Source organism: Delphinapterus leucas, chromosome 4, assembly GCF_059928025.1.
Source record: "Delphinapterus leucas isolate spDelLeu-1000000601 "Yukka" chromosome 4, BTC_Dleu_Yukka2, whole genome shotgun sequence".
Lineage (NCBI taxonomy): Eukaryota > Metazoa > Chordata > Mammalia > Artiodactyla > Monodontidae > Delphinapterus > Delphinapterus leucas.
Genome location: NC_143132.1, coordinates 70,616,066 through 70,635,574, shown reverse-complemented (window position 1 = coordinate 70,635,574; position 19,509 = coordinate 70,616,066). Strand labels below are relative to the sequence as shown.

General features: G+C 40.4%; 1 protein-coding gene across 1 annotated transcript in view; it reads left to right on the top strand.

Annotated features, from left to right (window-relative positions):
- Nucleotides 1-19,169, top strand: part of SLC12A8 (solute carrier family 12 member 8) — a 135,597-nt gene extending 116,428 nt beyond the window's left edge. The window contains exons 10-13 of the mRNA XM_022567706.3: nucleotides 3,759-3,856; nucleotides 4,406-4,523; nucleotides 11,937-11,997; nucleotides 15,003-19,169. Of these exons, the coding sequence (XP_022423414.2) occupies nucleotides 3,759-3,856; nucleotides 4,406-4,523; nucleotides 11,937-11,997; nucleotides 15,003-15,168 (443 nt within the window). The 3' untranslated portion in view covers nucleotides 15,169-19,169. The remainder of the gene's footprint in view (nucleotides 1-3,758; nucleotides 3,857-4,405; nucleotides 4,524-11,936; nucleotides 11,998-15,002) is intronic.
- Nucleotides 19,170-19,509: the final 340 nt, after the last annotated feature.

The following is a 19,509-nucleotide window of genomic DNA, read 5'->3' as shown; positions in this document are numbered from 1 at the left end:
AGAGTCATTGAGCATCACTGACTGAATTCTCCCTTGCATTGCTGATGTGTAAAACTGCACTGTGCTTGCCTGGAAGACACACCCCTTCCTATGACTCTCCCTGGAGTTCCTCAGAAAACACATACACATACACACAACTCCCTTGGGTACAGTGTAATTGAGTTGGTGCAAGGTCAAGATCAAGTGTGAAACAGTGAGCTTAACATTTGGCAAACCTCAGAGAGGCAGAAATCTAAGTTCTTCACCAGTAGTGTTTCTTCTTAATTATCAATGGAGCAGCTGTATTTCACTAAGCCTGTGATTGAAAAAATGAATCATGCATTGCACATGTTGAAAGTATACAATGTAATCAAAGACAATCTTAATAGTGTCTTTTCTTTTAAAAAAAAGAATAGAGCCATCAATTCAAATCAGTCATGCACCTTGGAAGAATTCTTTAAAATTTATTTTATTGAAGTATAGTTGCTTTATACTGTATTAATTTCTACTGTACAGCAAAGTGATTCATATATATATGTATATATCCATTCTTTTTCATATTCTTTTCTATTACGGTTTATCACAGGATATTGAATATAGTTCCCTGTGCTATACAGCAGGACCTTGCTGTTTATCCATCCTATATATGATAGTTTGCACCTGCTAATCCCAAACTCCCAATCCATACCTCCCTCACCCCCCTCCCCCTTGACAACCATGTCTGTTGTCTATGTCTGTGAGTCTATTTCTGTTTTGTAGATAAGTTCATTTGTGTCATATTTTAGATTCCACATATAAGTGATATCATTTGGTATTTGTCTTTCTCTGTCTGACGTCACTTAGTATGATAATCTCTAGGCCCATCCATGTTGCTGCACATGGCATTATTTCATTCATTTTTATGGCTGAGAAGTATTCCATTGTATATATACACCACATCTTCTTCATCCATTCATCTGTTGTTGGACATTTAGGTTGTTTCCATGTTTCGGCTATTGTGAATAGTGCTGCAATGAACGTAGGGGTGCATGTATCTTTTTGAATTATAGTTTTGTCCAGATACATGCCCAGGGTTGGGATTGCCGGATCATATGCAACTCTATTTTTAGTTTTTTGAGGAACCTCCATACTGTTTTCCATAATGGCTGCACCAATCTACATTCCCACCAACAGTATAAGAGGGTTCCCTTTTCTCTACACCCTCTCCAGCATTTGTTATTTGTAGACTTTTTAATGATGGCCATTCTGACATATGAGGTGATACCTCATGGTAGTTTTGATTTGCATTTTCCTAATAATTAGCAATGATGAGCATCTTTTCACGTGCTTGTTGGCCATCTGTATGTCTTCTTTGGAGAAATGTCTATTTACGTCTTCTGGCAGAGTTTATTTTAATCCACAGTTAATAAGGAGACACTTCTTGAGCACTTCCTATACACAGACCCCTACATGCCTAGATTTGGTATTTAGAGATACAAAAGACGGCCCTTGCCCTCAAGATATGGAGGTATAAAAGATAAGTATAATAGTTGGAAGTATATGGTAAAGGCAGACATGTTGAGAGGATGAAGACTTCTCTGGGACCTAGGATGATTGGTCATTCGTTTAGCTTCACGTATGGGACATTTACTACATTCCAAGTGCTGTTCTAGGTGCTGGGGGTGGGGAACATGCTGAACAGACATAGAAGGTCTCTGCTGTCATTGAACTTGCATTCTAGCAGGAAAGACACATAATAAACAAGCAAACACACATACTGTGATGTCAGTAAGTGATAAATAGTATGATGAGTAATAAAGTGGGGTAACAGGATAGAGACTAGAGTGGGGAGGGTGGTTCTGTTTCAGATAGTTTTTTCAGAAAAGATCTCTTTGAGAAGAGGATATTTTAATGGAGAACTGAATTGTATAAAGCAGTGAACCATGCAGAGATGTGGGAGAAGAATTATAGGCAGAGGAAATGGCATGTATAAAGGTACAGATGGAAATTGGGTTGGCAAATTCCAAGAAGAGCAGAAGTCCAGCAGTGAGTGGAGAGGAGTGGGCGGGGGGAGAGAGGTAGGAGATGAGTATAGCAAGGAAAGCAGAGGTCAGTCCTGTGTAGGGCCATGCACTCCATGGTGATTATGACAGAAGGTCACGGAAGGTTGTAGCTAGAGGTGTGATATGATCAGATCCAGCCTTAAGAAGATCACTGGCTTCATAAGGAATAGATTGTATAGAAGTAAGAGAAGGACCTAAAGCCTGTTTTGAGGTATATTAATTAAGGGAGGCTAAACTGCTATCACAAATAAACAAAAACACAGTGGCTCAAACACAATGGAAATTTATTTCTCACTTGCACTAACAGTCCAGGAAGGGTGTTCCAAATCAGTGGGAGGCTCTCCTCCATGCATTGCTTCAGGGACCCAGGCTCCTTCCATTTTTATGACTTCACCATCCCCTAAGTCCTTATAATGAGCAAAATCAAGACTGAGTTACCACGTTCTGATTTCGGACACAGAGAAGAGGCACACCTACTCTCTCAAAGACTCTGATGCAGAAGTGACACCACTTGTGTTCACATTCCATTGGTGAGAACTTAGTCACATGGCCACACCTAACTGCAATAAAGAAGAGTGCTGAGGACTGAATGAATGCTAGGATTCTCCAATACTTGGAGGTTGGAAGGAGGAGGTGATCCAGCAAAGGAGCCTGAGAAGAAGTGGGCAGTGAGGTAGGAGGAAAACTAGGAAACTGAGGCATCCTAGGAACCAAGAGAAGAATGTGTTTCAATAAGAAGAAAGTGATCACATGTGTCAGGTGCTATCTGAAAGGTCAAGTAAGATGAGGAGCTGACCATTGAATTTGAAAAGATTCAAGTCATTGCCAACCTTAGGTAGAGTCGTTTTAGTGGAATGGTATATACAACCCTAAAAGTAGGTTGAGGAAACAATGGAAGGTAGAAACCATATAGGCAATTCTTCTGAGAAGTTTTGCTATAAGGGAGACCAAAAAATAGGATAGTAGCTAAAGGGTGACCAGAAGGTATTTCTTTAGTTGGGAGAAATTACAGTGTATTTGTGTTTGATGGGGATGATCTAGTAGACTATGGAAAAATTGACGAAGCAAAAGCAAAATCCTTGAGCAGGGCACAAATACAGGGATGGGCCTTAGGTAGGAGCCAGAACTGTTCATCTACTCTGAAAACAGAAAGGCAGAAGAGAGGGTACAGATGAAAGTGGGTTGGTAGATTTGGTGGTGAGAGGATATAAAAGCTGTCTTTTGAGAGGAGAGGTTGGGAATTTGTTACATCAGAGAGAAGGAGAATGAGTTGACTAGGTATAAGACTTCTGAGTGGTGCTGAAGCATGGAAGCAGATAACATATCCAAGGGAGTACTTGCTGAGAGTCTTGGATCACGGAATCTAAGCTAGGTAAGAGGGTAGTGAAAAGAGGAGGTAGGTGATAGGAAGCAAAAACATACTAGGGCAAGTTGACTGAAGGTCCCTCTGTGGTCTATGAGTAGTTGGGGTGGGAGACAGCAGAGCGAATGAGAAAAAATGGAGGTGATGGGCTGAGAGTAAATTGATTGAAATCACGATTTAGGAGGTGTAAGCTTTCTGGTAAAGACAAGCCTCAGTTGTGGCAAAGGGCATTAATGGTTGAAATGAGTGGAAATTGTCTTTTAGGCTGAGTTACAAAATTGGAAAAGAGGAGCTCATAAGTATTTGCTAATAAAAATACTAGAGGGTTTGGTAACAAATTAGTAACCAAGGATTTTGGCTCATTTATTTTTTAGATTTCTTCCTAAAGTCCAGGCTCCAGGAACAAGATATCCAGAGGAGACCAACTTCTTTCTACACTCGCATATGCAACCCCTGGGTCTCCCTGTTGGGGGTGAGTAAGTTCATTTTGATCTCAACTGTCCTTGAGACTTAATTCAGGTGGATACATGTGTGATCTTGTGGTGGGAGTTGGGGGAGGAAAGAGGAGTCTCATTAGGAGCAATGTGATTTAACTGCCTGTTATATTAGAATTTAGATGAGGCTACATATGGCAAGATTACGTTTAATGAACCACTTATTTTAATCAATGGTTTACTTTTTAAATAATTAATCATCCCTGATAAACTCTGAGTCACCTTATTTCTAGATACACCATATTAGCATAATTTTACTCTAACTTGTTTCTCCTAGAAAGGAGTAGAACAAGGACCTAGGATAGAATGTCTATTTATTGATTGTTTTGATTAGAGGGTACTTTCAGGATAATGTCTTCTCAAATATCGAGGGGTTTTTTGAATTATGAGTGAACTTCAATTATTCAGACTTATAGAGTGTTCAGAGGTTGACGAGAGGACTGTTGTTTCTTAAGGCCCTAGCCTTGTGGCTTGCTTACTGTGTGTTTAAACCATTAGCTGACTTGCACTTCCTTCTGTTTCCACAGGCTGTTGGGTCCCTTCTCATCATGTTTGTGATCCAGTGGGTCTACACCCTGGTTAACATGGGTGTTGCTGCCATTGTGTATCTCTACATTGGTTGGACCAGTTCTGGGCTTCACCTTGGTAAGCAACAGAGTCATTTTGCCACCACCTCCTTTCTTCTCTTTTAGCATTTATTGAAAAAAACCTGTTTCGAACACCTACTAAATGCCAACACTGACTCAGATACAAATCCCGCTTTCAAGGAGCCGACAGTCTAGGAGAAAAAATATGGCATGCGCGTAAATGATAACAAATGAAAAATAATAATAAATCGTGAGGTTTGTAAGACATGTAGAAGTAAAATGGATGACAACGATAGCACAAGGGCCAGGAGGGAAGAAATGGGGATATACTGTTGGAAGTTTCTTATAGTATATGTGAAGTACTAAAATATCACTTAAAGGTAGACTGTGATAAGTTAAAAATGTGTACTACAAACCCTAAAGCAACTACTAAACTACCAGTATACCTTGGAAATATTGTGAGTTCAGTTCCAGATCACTGGAATATTGCAATAATGCGAGTCAGACAAATATTTTTGTTTCCTAGTACATATAAAAGTTACGTTTACACTATACGGTAGTCTGTTAAGTATGCAATAGCATTATGTCTTAAAAAACAATGTGCATAACTTAATTTTAAAATACTTCATCGCTAAAAAAGGCTAACCATCATCTGAGCCTTCATCAAGTCATAATAGTAACATTAAAGATGACTGATCGCAGATCACCATGAGAAATATAATAATAATGAAAAAGTTTGAAATATTGTAAGAATTACCAAAATGTGACACAGACACAGAGAGTGAGCAAATGCTGTTGGGGAAATGGCCCTGATAGACTTGCTTGATCCAGGGTTGCCACAAACCTTCAACTTGTAAAAGATGCAAGACTGGGAAGCACAGTAACAAAGTCCAGTAAAATGAGGTATGCCTCTAACACAGCAAAGAATTACAAGTAATAAGTCAATAAAGGGGATAAAATTGAATTAAAAATACTCAGATCAATGTTAATTAGAAAAAAGAGAAAAAGATAATAGACCAAAAACAAATAGCAAGGTGGTTTATATAAATCTAGCCATATCAATAACCACACTAATTTTAAATAGTCTAAACACTCCCAATCAAGGACTTCCTTGGTGGCGCAGTGGTTAAGAATCCACCTGCCAATGCAGGGGACACGGGTTTGAGCCCTGGTCTGGGAAGATCCCACATGCCGTGGAACAACTAAGCCCGTGTGCCACAACTACTGAGCCTGCGCTCTAGAGCCCATGAGCCACAACTACTGAAGCCTGCACGCCACAACTACTGGAGCCCATGCACCTAGAGCCCGTGCTCCATGACAAGAGAAGCCACCACAGCGAGAAGCCCGAGCACCACAATGAAGAGTAGCCCTAACTCGAGGCAACTAGAGAAAGCCCACGTGCAGCAACGAAGACCCAACAGAGCCAAAAATAAAAATAAATTAAAAATTTTTTAAAAGATAATTAAAAAAATAAAATGAAATAAACACTCCCAATTAAAAGGTCTAAGCACTGAGATTGTCAGATTGAATAAAAAGGCATGATCCAACTATATGCTATCTACAAGAAACCTACTTTCAATATAAAGACACAAATAAGTTAAGAGTAAAAGGATGGAAAAAAGATATATCATGGTAAGATAAATCAGACAAAGCTGGAGTGACTATATTAACATCAGACAAAGTAGATTTCAGAGAAAAGAATATTACCAGGGATAAAGAGGGTCATTTCATAAAGACAAAGGGAAAATTAATCAAGAGGACATAATAAATCTTAACATTTATGCACTTAAAAACAGAGCTTTGAAATATAAAAAACAAAGCCTGATAGATCTGCAATAATAAGTAGAAAAATTCTCGATTATAGTCATAGATTTCAACACCTCTCTCTCAATAATTGATAAAACAAGTAGGCAAAAAATCAGTAGGGCTTTAGAAGACTTGAATAATATTATCAATAAACATGGCCAAATTGATATTTATAGAATATTCTACCTAACAACAGCAGAATATATATTTTTAAGTGCACATGAAACATTTACGAGCATAAACCATATTCTAGGACATGTTTTAAAGCCTCAGAAAGTTTAAGGGTATTCAAGTCAATTCAAGAACAAAAGGGGAAGTAAATTAGAAATAAATACCAGAAAGATATCTGGAAGATTCCCAAATATTTAGAAACTAAAGAACACTGAATAACACTAAATGACTAAGAACACTAAGGAGCACTAAGTAAACTAAAGAAACTAAATAACTCATGGTTCAAAGGAGAAATAAGTAAAATTAAAAAGTATTTGAACAGAATGAAAATGAAAATATAACATCAAAATTGTGGGACGCAGATAATTCACTACTTAGAGGGAAATTTACTGCGTCAAATGCTTATATTAGAAAAGAAAACAATGTCTCAAAATAATAACCCCAGTTTCCCACTTAAGAAACTAGAGAAAAAGAACAAATTAAACCCAAGTAAGAAGAAACAGGGAAACCATGAAGATCAAAGTAGAAATCAATAAAATATAAAACAGGGAAAAATAGAGAATGCCAGTGAAACAAAAAGCTGGTTATGTGAGATCAATAAAATTAACAAACCTCTACCCAGACTGATCAGAATAAAAGGAGAGGAAACACAAATGCTCAACACCAGGAGTGAGAGAAATGACATGACTGGAGAGTCTACAGACATTAAAAAGGAAAATAAGGAAGTGTTTTAAACAGCTTTATGCAATAACTTTGACAGATGAATTGGACAAATTCCTCAAAAGATACAAACTATCAAATATCAAAGCTCACTCTAGAAGACATATAGGGCTGTTTAGGTCATCTATGAAAGAAATTAAACTTGTCATTAAAAAACCTTCCCATAAAGAAAACCTTGGGCCCAGATGGCGTCACTAATGAAAACTATCTAACACTTAAGGAAGAGAGAATATCAATTTGAAACAAATGCTTCAGAAGACTGCACACCAATATCCCTCATGAACATAGATATAAAACTTCTTAACAAGACTTTAACAAATTGAATACAAAATAATATAAAAAGCATAATAATACATCATAACCAAATGGGTTGTCCTAGGAATTCAAGGTTAGTTTAACATTCTCCCTCTCTCTTTTTTTAAATTTTTATTGGCCTATAGTTGCTTTACAGTGTTGTATTAGTTTGTGTCTGTACAGCAAAGTGAATCAGTTATATGTATACATATATCCCCTCTTTTTTGGATTTCCTTCCCATTTAGGTCACCACAAAGCATTGAGTAGAGTTCCCTGCGCTATACAGTAGGTTCTCATTAGTTATCTATTTTAGTTATCTATCAGTTCTCAGTAGTTATCTGTTTTGTACGTAGTAGTGTATATATGTCAATCCCAATCTCCCAATTCATCCCACCTCTCCTTCGCCCCCTTGGTGTCCATAGATTTGTTCTCTACATCCGTGTCTCCATTTCTGCTTTGCAAATAGGTTCATCTGTACCATTTTTCTAGATTCCACATATATGCATTAATATACAATATTTGTTTTTCTCTTTCTGACTTACTTCATTCTGTATGACAGTCTCTAGGCCCTGGTTTAACATTCTTAATCAATCAATGTAATTCACCATATTTACAGACTAGAAGAAGAAAACTACAAAACATTTTGAGAGGAAATTAAAGAAGAAATTAAAGAAATAAATGAAGATTTATACTATATTCATGAATCGAAGGTTCAATTCAATATTCTTAAGATGACATTTCACCTCAGAATTTTCTATAGATTAGATATAATCCCAATCAAAATCACAGCTGCCTTTTTTGTAGAAATTGGAAAGCAGATCCTAAAGTATTTATATGGAAATTCAAAGGACCTAGAATAGCCCAAGCAACTTTGTAAAAGAAAAACAAAGTTGCAAGACTTAACACTACCTGATTTCAAAACTAACTGTAAAGCTAAAGTAATCAAGACAGCATGGTATTGGAATCAAGATAGATTAAAAAAATCAATGGACAGAGTAGAGAGTCCAGAAATTGCAAAGGCAATTCAGTGGAGGAAAAAAATAGTCTTTTCAGCAAATGCTGCTGGAACAATTGGAAATCCACAAGCAAAAAACAAACTTCATACATCATACAATGTAAAAATAGCTCCAAATGGATCCTAGAAAATATAGGGAAAAATTTGTGACTATGAGTGAGACCAAGATTTCTTAGATACAACACCAAAAGCAGGAAAAAATATTGATAAATTGGACTTCATCAAAATTAAGGACTGTTCCTCCAAACACACCGGTAAAGGAATACAAAGGCAAGCCATAGACTATGAGAAAATATTAGCAAATCACATGTTTGAAAAGGACTTGTACCTAGAATATATAAAAACCCTCAAAACTCAGTAATAAGAAAACAACAAAAAATTTTAAATAGGCATAAGTTTTAAATAGGTTTCAGCAAAGAACATATATGGTTGACAAATAAGCACGTGAAAAGGTATTCAGTGTGATTAGTCATTAAGAAATGCAAATTAAAACCACACTATAATATTATTATACACCTATCAGGGTGATTAAAATTAAAAATACTGATCATGCCAAATGTTGGCAAGGATGTGGAGCAGCTAGAGCTATCATATATAGCTGATGAAAATGTAAAAATAATACGATCACTTCGTGAAACCATTTGGCAGTGTATTAAAAAATATATATATCTGCTATATGAATTAGCGACCGTACTCCTAGGTATTTACCAAAGAGAATTAAAAGCATACGGGCATACAAAAACGTGTATATGAATATTTATAGCAGCTTAGTTTGTAATAGTCAAAAACTGAAAACAGTTCACATGTCCATCAACAGGTTACTCTGTAAGTATAGTGTAGCCATACAACGGAATACTATTCCGTAATAAAATGAATGAACTATCGATATATGCAATAGCATGAATCTCAAAATAACTGTGCTGAGTGAAAGAAACCAGAAAAAATGAGTACATAATGTAATATTTTACATATATACATATGTAATTATTAAAAATGCAAACTAATCTCTAATGACAGCACTATCAGTGGTTGCCTTTGGATGAGGGTGGGAGTGTGGATATGAGGGAGGGAGGTCTTATGAAGTGGCTTGAGGGAGTTTTTGGAGGGGATGGATATGTTCATTATCTTGCTTTTAGTGATGATTTCACAGTATACGCATGTGTCAACACTTACCAAATTGTACACTTTAAATGCATGTAGTTTGTTCTAAAAATGTACCTGGGATTTGTTTTAATCAGGTATGATAAGACACACAGACACAGAAATTATTATCATGAAGAAAGAAGTTTATACTCACAGATCCCTAGGAACAGGAGGGTCATGCAGGGCCACAGCGGAGAGGACCAGGGTTGGTCAGGAGGCAAAAGAGGAAGTGGGGAGAGCATGGCCCATAGCCTTTATTAGGCTTTTAGTGGGAAAGAATGGACAAGGCAGGTAGATAGCTGAATAAGTTTAGGATTAGGTAGTTTGAATAATTTCAGGGAACTCTGGGTTATAGGGGGTGGTCTCTAGTTGTCTGGTTTTTGGCCCTGGGGTGATTTAAGGTAGGGGAATATTGGCTTGATGTGTGAGAGCTTGATAAAGGAGATGGTTGGGGGCGCGGGCTCTGGATTGGTCGGTTTGTATATCAAAGGTGTGCTCATAGGGGAGTTGTTTCCTATCTCTAGGAATTAGCACCTCTAGAATCAAGACCCCAAGTGCCAGATCACCAAGAATAAAGAAAGGAAGGGGCTTCCCTGGTGGCACAGTGGTTGAGAGTCCGCCTGCCGATGCAGAGGACACGGGTTCGTGACCCGGTCCCGTAGGATCCCGCATGCCGCGGAGCGGCTGGGCCCGTGAGCCATGGCCGCTGAGCCTGCGCGTCTGGAGCCTGTGCTCTGCGGCGGGAGAGGCCACAACAGTGAGAGGCCCGCGTACCGCAAAAAAAAAAAAAAAAAGAATAAGGAAAGGAAGAAAATATTATCAATACTGTATGTCAGTTATTCCTCAATAATAAAGCTGTTTTAAAAATACATTCAAGAGCCCTTTTCATCAAAATTCTACAATGTCCCAATTTTTAAAATAAAGTAATTATGTAGTTTTAAGTCCTAACTAAATCAGATGGACCATAACAATCCAGGCAAAATGAAAAAAAATGCTTCCAAATTAGAATAGTCTGATATACATTTCTGAAAGAAATGCGCTTCAAACACTTGAATCACATGTACATTAAAAATAATGCTTTAGAAAAAGTCATACTAAGGGTCCTTATATCAGCTAATTTAATGGAGAAAATATATTTTAATTAACATAGTGATTACATCAGTGATTGCTTCTGAATTTCTTAGAAGTTAGTTTGATCCTAAGAAATTTAAATATTTCCCAGAAATTTATTTACAGGAAAGTATGAAATCAAATTTCAGGCCAATCTTCATCTAAAATTTAGATAATTTAGAATCTAAATGAGCATCAATAGGTAGGACCAGTTAATAGAATATTTATGTTTATTTTCTAAATACATGTTAGCAGCTGCATACTGTTGACATTAGTCAAGATTCTAACATAAGCCTCTTAAAATAATGCTCACTTCCTGATCATATATTGAACATGATCTAATTAACCAGTTTTCAACCAGCCATATATATATATACACACACACACACACACACACACACACACACACACTCACACACATATATATAAAATATGAATATGGTGGAGTGAGTATATATAATTTGGAAAAGCACTTTATAAAATTACGTTTCATTTGCTTTCCTAAAGTTATATATAATTCATTTTGTGAGATTTTTAAAAAACTCACACCAAAGGAGAAATGGATTTAAATAAAAAGCTTTTTAAACAAAGTTGATAAACCATATTCAAACCACAGTGCGTCTGATGTCAGGATATTTGGTCACTGTCAACAACAATCTCACTTCAGACTTCAGCACTAACATTTCCACATGCTATTCCACAGGCGCTATTTGATTCACCCAGCACCTGAAGAAAACTTCCTAAGGGCCAGATCCTGTGGCTGTTGTGCTGTGTGTGTTACCAGATGAAAAAGATGTGCTTCCTGGCCTCAAAGAGTGTATGGTCTAGTAGGGGACTTTATAGTGTCTACTTAAACACATAATCAGTTTGAATCTAAGGAAAAAAATTATCAAAATTTAAAAAAATTAAAAATTCCAAAGACTGAAGTTAGCAAGTCCTGTGCTGCTTTCTCTATAAATGCATTCAGTTTCTTTCTTGGGATTTTGGAGTTTAGAAATCAACTTTTGGAAACTACATATAAATATGAAGTCCTTAGCAGGTTGCTGTCAGAGTATTACAATGAATGTTGTTTGGTTAGACTGAAAAAGGAAAAACAATTTTTTTGTGCTATTGTGTGTGTGTCAGGGGATGTATATTTATCCCATTAAACCTGGGATTCTAGATGCATACGTAGAGCCTTCATAAATATTTATGTCTATGTCTTCCCTGCAGGTTTAGCCTCCAACTTCAGCCTTTTCAGATGGATGAGGTCTCTTCTGATCCCCTCCTACAGGTCTGTGCCAATCTGGGGCCAGGATGAGGGGCTGGGATGTGCTAAGGGTGTTTCATTTCTTGCTGGGCTTGGGTGAACTGTGGTGTGAATACCTGACGATTGAGAACCTCAAGGAAACTCAGACTGCTCCTCACAGCCCTCCACCACCCAGCCTCCCTGCTTTAGCTTCTCAGAAGCTTCCTTTGGCCCATGTCTTCTTATCCTCAGGAATCATGAACAGAGGCTTTCTTTAGAATCTGGTTGCAGAGTGATATAAGTCAAGAGAGTTACTCTCAGTGAGTTCACAGTGTAAGACACACTAGCGTTAGTACTCACACACAAGACCAAGGCCCAGAGAACTCCCATTCTTCCATCTCAAGTCAGAGGTAGTTGACATGACTGTATTGGTGAAAGTGCAGAGGCCAAGTACAGAAACAGAGTAGTGATCCTGCAGGATTTCTGTGGGATCTCCGTGTTCAAATATTCAGGGAAAGGGAAGAACAGACTTCCCTGAGAAACAGGAGAAGGCCTCACAGGGAAGGTAAGTTTTCATGAGTGCCCTAATCTCTCTCTTCCTCCTCTACCCTTCCAGTGCCAATGCGTCCTCACCTTTGAAGGCCTCAAGACTCTGGAAATTACCTCCCTCCCCTTTCAATATCAGTGAGGGGCCAAAGCTACAGGCTGGGAAAATCCAGGCAGAACCCAACTAAGTGTTTATTTGGTTTCATTTTGTTGGTTTGTTTTTGAAACTCTAGAAGTCTGGGTTGCCCTTGCCAATATTTCCACCTTCCACGCCCAGACGTTGCTGATGGATTATGGGACCCTTTCCCATTGATCCCAGATGTAAGTTCAGAATTTTTTTCCCCATTTTCTTTTATTGTGGTAAAACACACATACCATAGAATTTTTTAAAGTATACAGTTTAATGGTATTAAGTACATTCATACTGTTATGAGGCGTCACCTCCAAGCACCTCCAGAACTCTTCATCTTGCAAAATGGAAACTCTATACCCATTAAACAATAACTCCCCATTTCTCCCTCCCAAGAATCCTTCTTAAGACAACTTTTTATAAGCACTGCCAATCTGTTCAAGTTGGCCCAAGAAATGAAGGCTGGATGCTAGATCCAGCACCAAATGATGATGAAAGGAGCAGGAAACCAACAGGGAGAGGGCTGGCAGGGAGAGTGCTGTGTAGGGGGGTAATTCCCTGCTGTTTGCTTGGAAGCTGGGCTAAATGTCCTGTATGGCGCTGTGGTGTGGGTGTGTCACCTCTCTGCCTCTCTTCCAGGCTGAGGCACCAGGTTGGGTGACTCAGATCACAGCACTGATCTGAGATCACTGCACTGATCCATTTTCCCCAGCCTCCTAGGCCTGAGGGCAAGTAGAGTTTAAGTGGAAATAGATTCTGTGTGAAAGCTGCCTGCAGATTCTGGAGCTACAGCTGGTGTGTGGTTGAGAGTATTTGGCCTTATCTGATTTTACATGAATGTTTTTAGGTATTGTAGGCTTTGAAAGCCTGCAAATGACCATGGGAGGTCACTACTCTTTTTTGGACTCTGAATTTCTGGAATTTCACCTCTGAGATCACTGTTGCGCAATGTGGAAAGAAGAATGTATTAGGAGGAGATTATTCTTAGAAAAGGGCAGTACTTTGGCTGGAAGAGAACCTAGTCCACACTATTCATAGCTCTGTGAGCTTGTGGAGTGGTTGGTGGAGGCCTCAGCTAAGTCTCAGTGTCAAATTTGCTGGCCTCATCATGGTGACTGAGCGATATTTTGTGATGGTTGTTCAGGAGGGTGAAAGGACTAAGAAATGGTGATCCATTTAAAAGTAGAAATTGGTAGCTGTGTTTTCTCTTTTGTAATTTTGAGTATTTTTCACACCTGTTGCCCCAGATGCTCTTCAAAACCAAAGAAGAATAATATTGTAGGGTGTTTTGGGCGAAGGAATTTGGCTGTTACTTCCTCTGTTACACCTACAGTTCCCAGAATTATGTGAAATTAAGCCTGACCTTAAGAAACAAGCAGCTGCAAAGCCTTAGTCGTGTGATCCAAACTCCTATAACAGCACGGTTTTCTAGTCAGTGAAGCTTTCTGCTTAAGTTCCACAGATTTATAACAAGGTTTCTACCAGTTTTTTACAACTATCAAATAAATATATTCCTTATTTAAACAGTTGAGCGCTGCTACTTATAAAGCAAATGATTCTCTCAGGGTAAAGTTTTAAGAGAAAAATCTATGCCTAAGGTGTGATTTCAGGACCTAGCATAGGCGGAAGGAACTAGAAGGGGCCTGAGAAGGTGAGGAAATAGAGGCACAAGGAGGTGAAGAGGTTTGCCTGAGGCCACCAACATGATTCGTGGCAGAGCTGTGACTGTCTCTGTCTTCTATATATACCCTGGCTGCCAGGATGGTCTTTCCTTACTCCTTTCTGCTGTCAGCAGTTTCTTCACACATCGCTAACATGTTTCTTTACCAGTTGATTCCAACTCCAACTCTTCTGCGGACCCTTCAGTGACAATGGCATCCGTATTGGGACTCGCTCTTTGCCTTAGGTGAGCTTGGTACCAAAAGCCCTTGCACTTGACCGTGTAGCTGCTTGCTCTGTAAACCTTGGCTCTGGAAATCGTTCCTCCCTCAACTTTCTTTCCAGTGAACCAAAGAGAAGGTTTCTCTTTTCTCCTCACCCCAGCTTTCCAGCCTCTCCATTCCATTATTTCATTTGACAAGAAAGCCAAGTAAAGCTACAGAGCCCCAACACAACAGCATTTGGAAGGTTATTTTTACAGTTTTATGCATTTCTACTAAAAGAAGGTAAATTTCACTCTTTGATGCTTATTTCTCATACTTTGGGTTCATGAAGTATTGTACATATAGCTTTCAACAGTTATGTTGTTTAATACATGTTTATTAATAAACACGACATTTTTGCAAATCATTTCTCCATCCCAGAGGAGACTTACCGCCGCTGGTTAACGTTTGGTCTTTCCTTCTGACCGTCCTCCGTGTTTCTCTCACCAAAGGAACCTGCGATCCCACCAAGAGCAGATAATTTTGGCGCCGTCCCTGGCTAGGGTTGACATGGAGATGACTCAGCTCACCCAGGAAAACGCAGACTTCGCCACCCGGGATCGCTATCACCACTCCTCCCTCGTGAGCCGGGAACAGTTGATGATGCCTCAGTACTAGAGTACTGAGTTGTCAGTACTAGGCAGCCTGGGACCCTCCCCTCGTGTAGCTGTCCAGGGTACAGTGGACCCAAATCCCAGAACCTTTGTGAAGCTGGTTCTCCTTGGTAAGAAACTCAAAGACCTGTCCTCCCCCTGTCATTTTGGATGATGGAAATGTGCATTCTGGTCTGGAGCACCACGGCTAACCAGGGGACCCACTGCAATGGCGGTGGCCCCTGAAACACGCCTCCAGTCTGAAGGGCTCCATGTGGACCCCAAGACTTGCAGGTGTCCAGACCAGATTGCTTGTTCTGAGTGCCACAATAAATGGTTATTTTAAATTTTATTTTATTATTTATTCCTTGAATAAATAATATGCTTACATGGTTCCAAACCCCAAAGTAGAATCGTATATGTAGTGAAAAGTCTCCCTCCCATCCTTGTTTGTCATCTGCTCAGTTCCTACCCCCTACCCCAGAGATAACCACTCTTCTTAGATAACGGTCCCCACATTTCGTTACGAATGTACAACCAAATAGGAACGTGGATTTTTATTACTCCCTTTTCATCCACAAAAGGTAGCGTATCATACATGTGTTCTGTACCTTGCCTTTCCTCTTAACAATCTATCTTGGAGACATTTCCATATCAATACATATGCTGTTTCCTCCTTCTTTTTCATTATATGAATGTGCTATAATTTATTTCATCAGTTCCACAATGATGGCATTTGCATTGTTTCCAGTCTTTTACTATTACAGTCAGTTCTGCAGTGAATAATCGTGTTCATATGTACAAGCATGATGAATATCTCTAGGATAAACTCCCAAAAGTGGAATTGCAAGATCAAAAGGTACATGCATTTGTAAGCTATTATTGTTTAGTGAAGGTCTTTTTAATTAAAAAGTTAAATTACCATGAATTACTTAATGGTGACTCAACATTCTCAAAAGCACGTGTGGTGCCCCACGCTCTGGACACCTTTGCAGCTGTTTTGCAGTATGAACACATGAGGGGACAGGACAGCTTTGGTGCCTCTATGAGCTCAGTGTGGCATTCATCACAGGCATCCAGTCTGGCGGCCAGGGCCCTGGCTGTGCCTACATGAGTTCAGCCCTGGCCCAGAGCTGGTGGTTTCACCACTGAACCACGGAGGGATCAGTTCTGACCTCTTTCTTCTGTAATAGAGCTTCTCAAAGTCAGTGTGCTAAGAAACCTGGGAGGCTTGTTAAAAGTGCACATTTCTGCAGCTCAATACTGGAGGTGAAGCTTGGGGGTGAGTCGTGGACTTTACTTTTTTTTTTTTTTTTTTTTTTTTGCGGTACGCGGGCCTCTCGCTGCCGCGGCCCTCTCCCGTTGCGGAGCACAGGCTCCGGATGCGCAGGCTCAGCGGCCATGGCTCACGGGCCCAGCCGCTCCGCAGCATGTGGGATCCTCCCGGACCGGGGCACGAACCCGTGTCCCCTTGCATCGGCAGGCGGGCTCTCAACCACTGCGCCACCAGGGAAGCCCCATGGACTTTACATTTTTAATGAGTGCCTCAGGTGACTCAACACAGGTGACCCTTGGACACCATTTTGAAAAATGTTGACCTGTTGGATGAAACGGGCTTAAAGTAAGTTGGGGGTGGGAATGTCATGATTAGGGGCCAGTTAGGTCTCAACCTTCTCTCTTAGAAAGTGAGATCTGTTGATAGTTTACGCTTACTGTTCACAGTGAGATCTAGTTTATAATTACTGTTCATGCACTTTTGGGGTTAAATACCAGACTTCCAAACATCATTAGAAACAATGTAAAGAAAGCAAACACTGAGTTAACTATAGGCATATGGGAAATCATTAAAGACAATATCCATGAAGGGCTGAGTTAGTGTCCTCTGAAGGCCCTTTTGAAGAAGAAGCCACACTAGTTTCCTGTAGCTGCTGTAACAAATTACACAAACTGAGTAGCTTAAATCAACAGAAACTTATTCCCTCACAGTTCTGGAGACCAGATGTCCAAAATCGGTATCACTGAGCTGAAATCAAGGTGTTAGCAGGACTCTGCTCCCTCCAGAGGCTCTAGGGGAGAATTTGATCCTTGCGTGTTCCAGCTTCTGGTGGCTGCTGGCATTCTGTGACTCGTGGCCACATCACTCCCATCTTTAAGACCAGCACCTTCAAATCTCTCTCAGTGTGACCACACTGCCTTCTCCTGTGTGCACCTGACGTGGGCCTCTGCCTCCCTCTTATAAGGATACATGTGATTGCATTTAGGGTCCACCCAGATAATCCAGGATGATCTCCTCCTCTCAAGAGTCTTAACTTCATCACACCTGCAAAGGCCTTGGCAAATGAGGAAACATCCCCAGGTAACAGAGACTGGGCGGTGGATATATTGGGGGGAGCCATTTTTCAGCCAGCCACAGAAGGCTTTACTGATTCAGCTTTTTGCTCTTCTGAATCCTGGATAACAAGCTAAAAAAGTATCCCCTCTGAAAAAGATGGTCCTGGGTTTGAAAACCATATACAGCAGAAGATTCAAGTATCCAAGATGAGAGCTTTCCCAATGTGATTAACTTTATGGAAAAGAGTAAGAGAAGAATGGGTATGAGAGAGAATTCCAGCATTTGACTCGGTGTTGGGGGTACCGAAATGGCAGACGCTAAACACTCGAACCTCTACTTAGGTCCAAATATCTTGTATTTAAACAAAACTATATTGTATAAATAGTAATAGTAATCAGTAAAGCAGTAACGGAGTCTTAGCCTGGGCTCCCCAGAAAGCAGAAGTTTACGTGCTATTGCTTTACTGGGGGGTACATTCAGGGAAGGAGTGAGAGAAAAGAGTGGAACAGGTGAGGAGGCATGACATTGGGTTAGTGGCCCTTTAGTATCATGTGCAACGGAACACTTGGTCTCAGAGGACCCTTCTGAGAGATGACAGGAATACCCGTGTCTCATGACCCCTTTGCAGAGGGAGGAAGGGATGAGAATTCATCCACTGGTTCCCGTTTCCCATAGTCAAAGGCTAGCCTTGAGGGGCATTAACACGCGCCCCGCCCCCGCCACCCCACACTTGTGATTTGAACTTGTGTGAGTACCTAGCGAGTTCTGCTGCAAGCAGCTACTCTGTGGACATGAGGCACTGTTGGGTTTGTGTGCGTTAAATTGACTGGAGCCCGGCAGAACTGGTTGCTATGGTGGTAGCTGAGATGCACCAGCCTCAGCTCCAGAATCAGGTGGGGCAGAGAGGATCTGAGGTGGCATATAAGAGGTATCGTGTACTGTCCGTGTATGCCGGGGGTCAGCAGTAAGTTCAGGTTGTCAGAGAAGTGAGACAGATGACACTGGATCATTCAGAGAGAGTTCGGTTATCTAAAGAATGATAAAAGGGCCAGCACAGTCAGGATATTTGGCAGTGAGAGTAGCATCATTTTCTTAAAAAGACAAAGGGAGGGATCCCTAGACTAAAGGTCTAACCAAGGAGTGCACAGTTGTAGGGGAAAACGTCGGAAGGAGTGAGGGTCACATTAGATCTTCTGGGACCACGAATGTCTCCCTTTAGGCCACACTGTTTACGAATTTATCCGTCTAATGATCCATCTATCCACCAGGCCATCTAACCATCTACCCACTCACCCATTGATCCATCCATTCACTCAGCCATCCACCCACCCTCTGACCAGCCGTCGGTCTACCCATCCACGCACCCATCCATGGCTGGGGCAATTGTACACGTGCCTCCGACCACCTCGCCTGAGCCGAGTACACCTCACCAATCTCAGAGCTTTGTAATGTAAAAATACAGTTGCAGGCCATTCAGACAGAAATGAACTAACTCCTCAGTCACCACCCTCAAACTTTCAAGGTGAGCACCGCCCAGTTCTAGAGCATTCTTGAACTCAGGACTAGGAACCAGAACAGGGGTCATTTTCTCAGATGTCTCTGGGAGTCAAGCTAACGAGTCCTCTGACCTACACAATAGGGTGCATCCTGCACAAACGATTATAAGTCAGTGTGGAAGTCTGAGGTTCAGGATTTCATCGTCCTACCTTCCGTCCAGGTTTCTGATTGAGGAAGTATGTTTAAGGATGGGAAACACTGTGCCAGTTTACGTATTGATACCTGGACGGGGGTATAAGGGTGGTAGCAGAGAATGCAGCTGAGGTCAGAAGGTTGAAGCAAAGCCTGTCATGTCTAACTTTCTTCCTCTTGAATCTAAGAATCCACTTCTCTCAGACCCTTGGTTGAGGAGCTGGAATCAAGAGAGAGAATGACCAGCTGGGCTCATCACCCAATAACATGTGGGCAGAGATCATAAAGTGATCACCTTTCAGCTCCAGGCTCTACCTGCCAATGAACTGTGGCCCCAGACCTGAC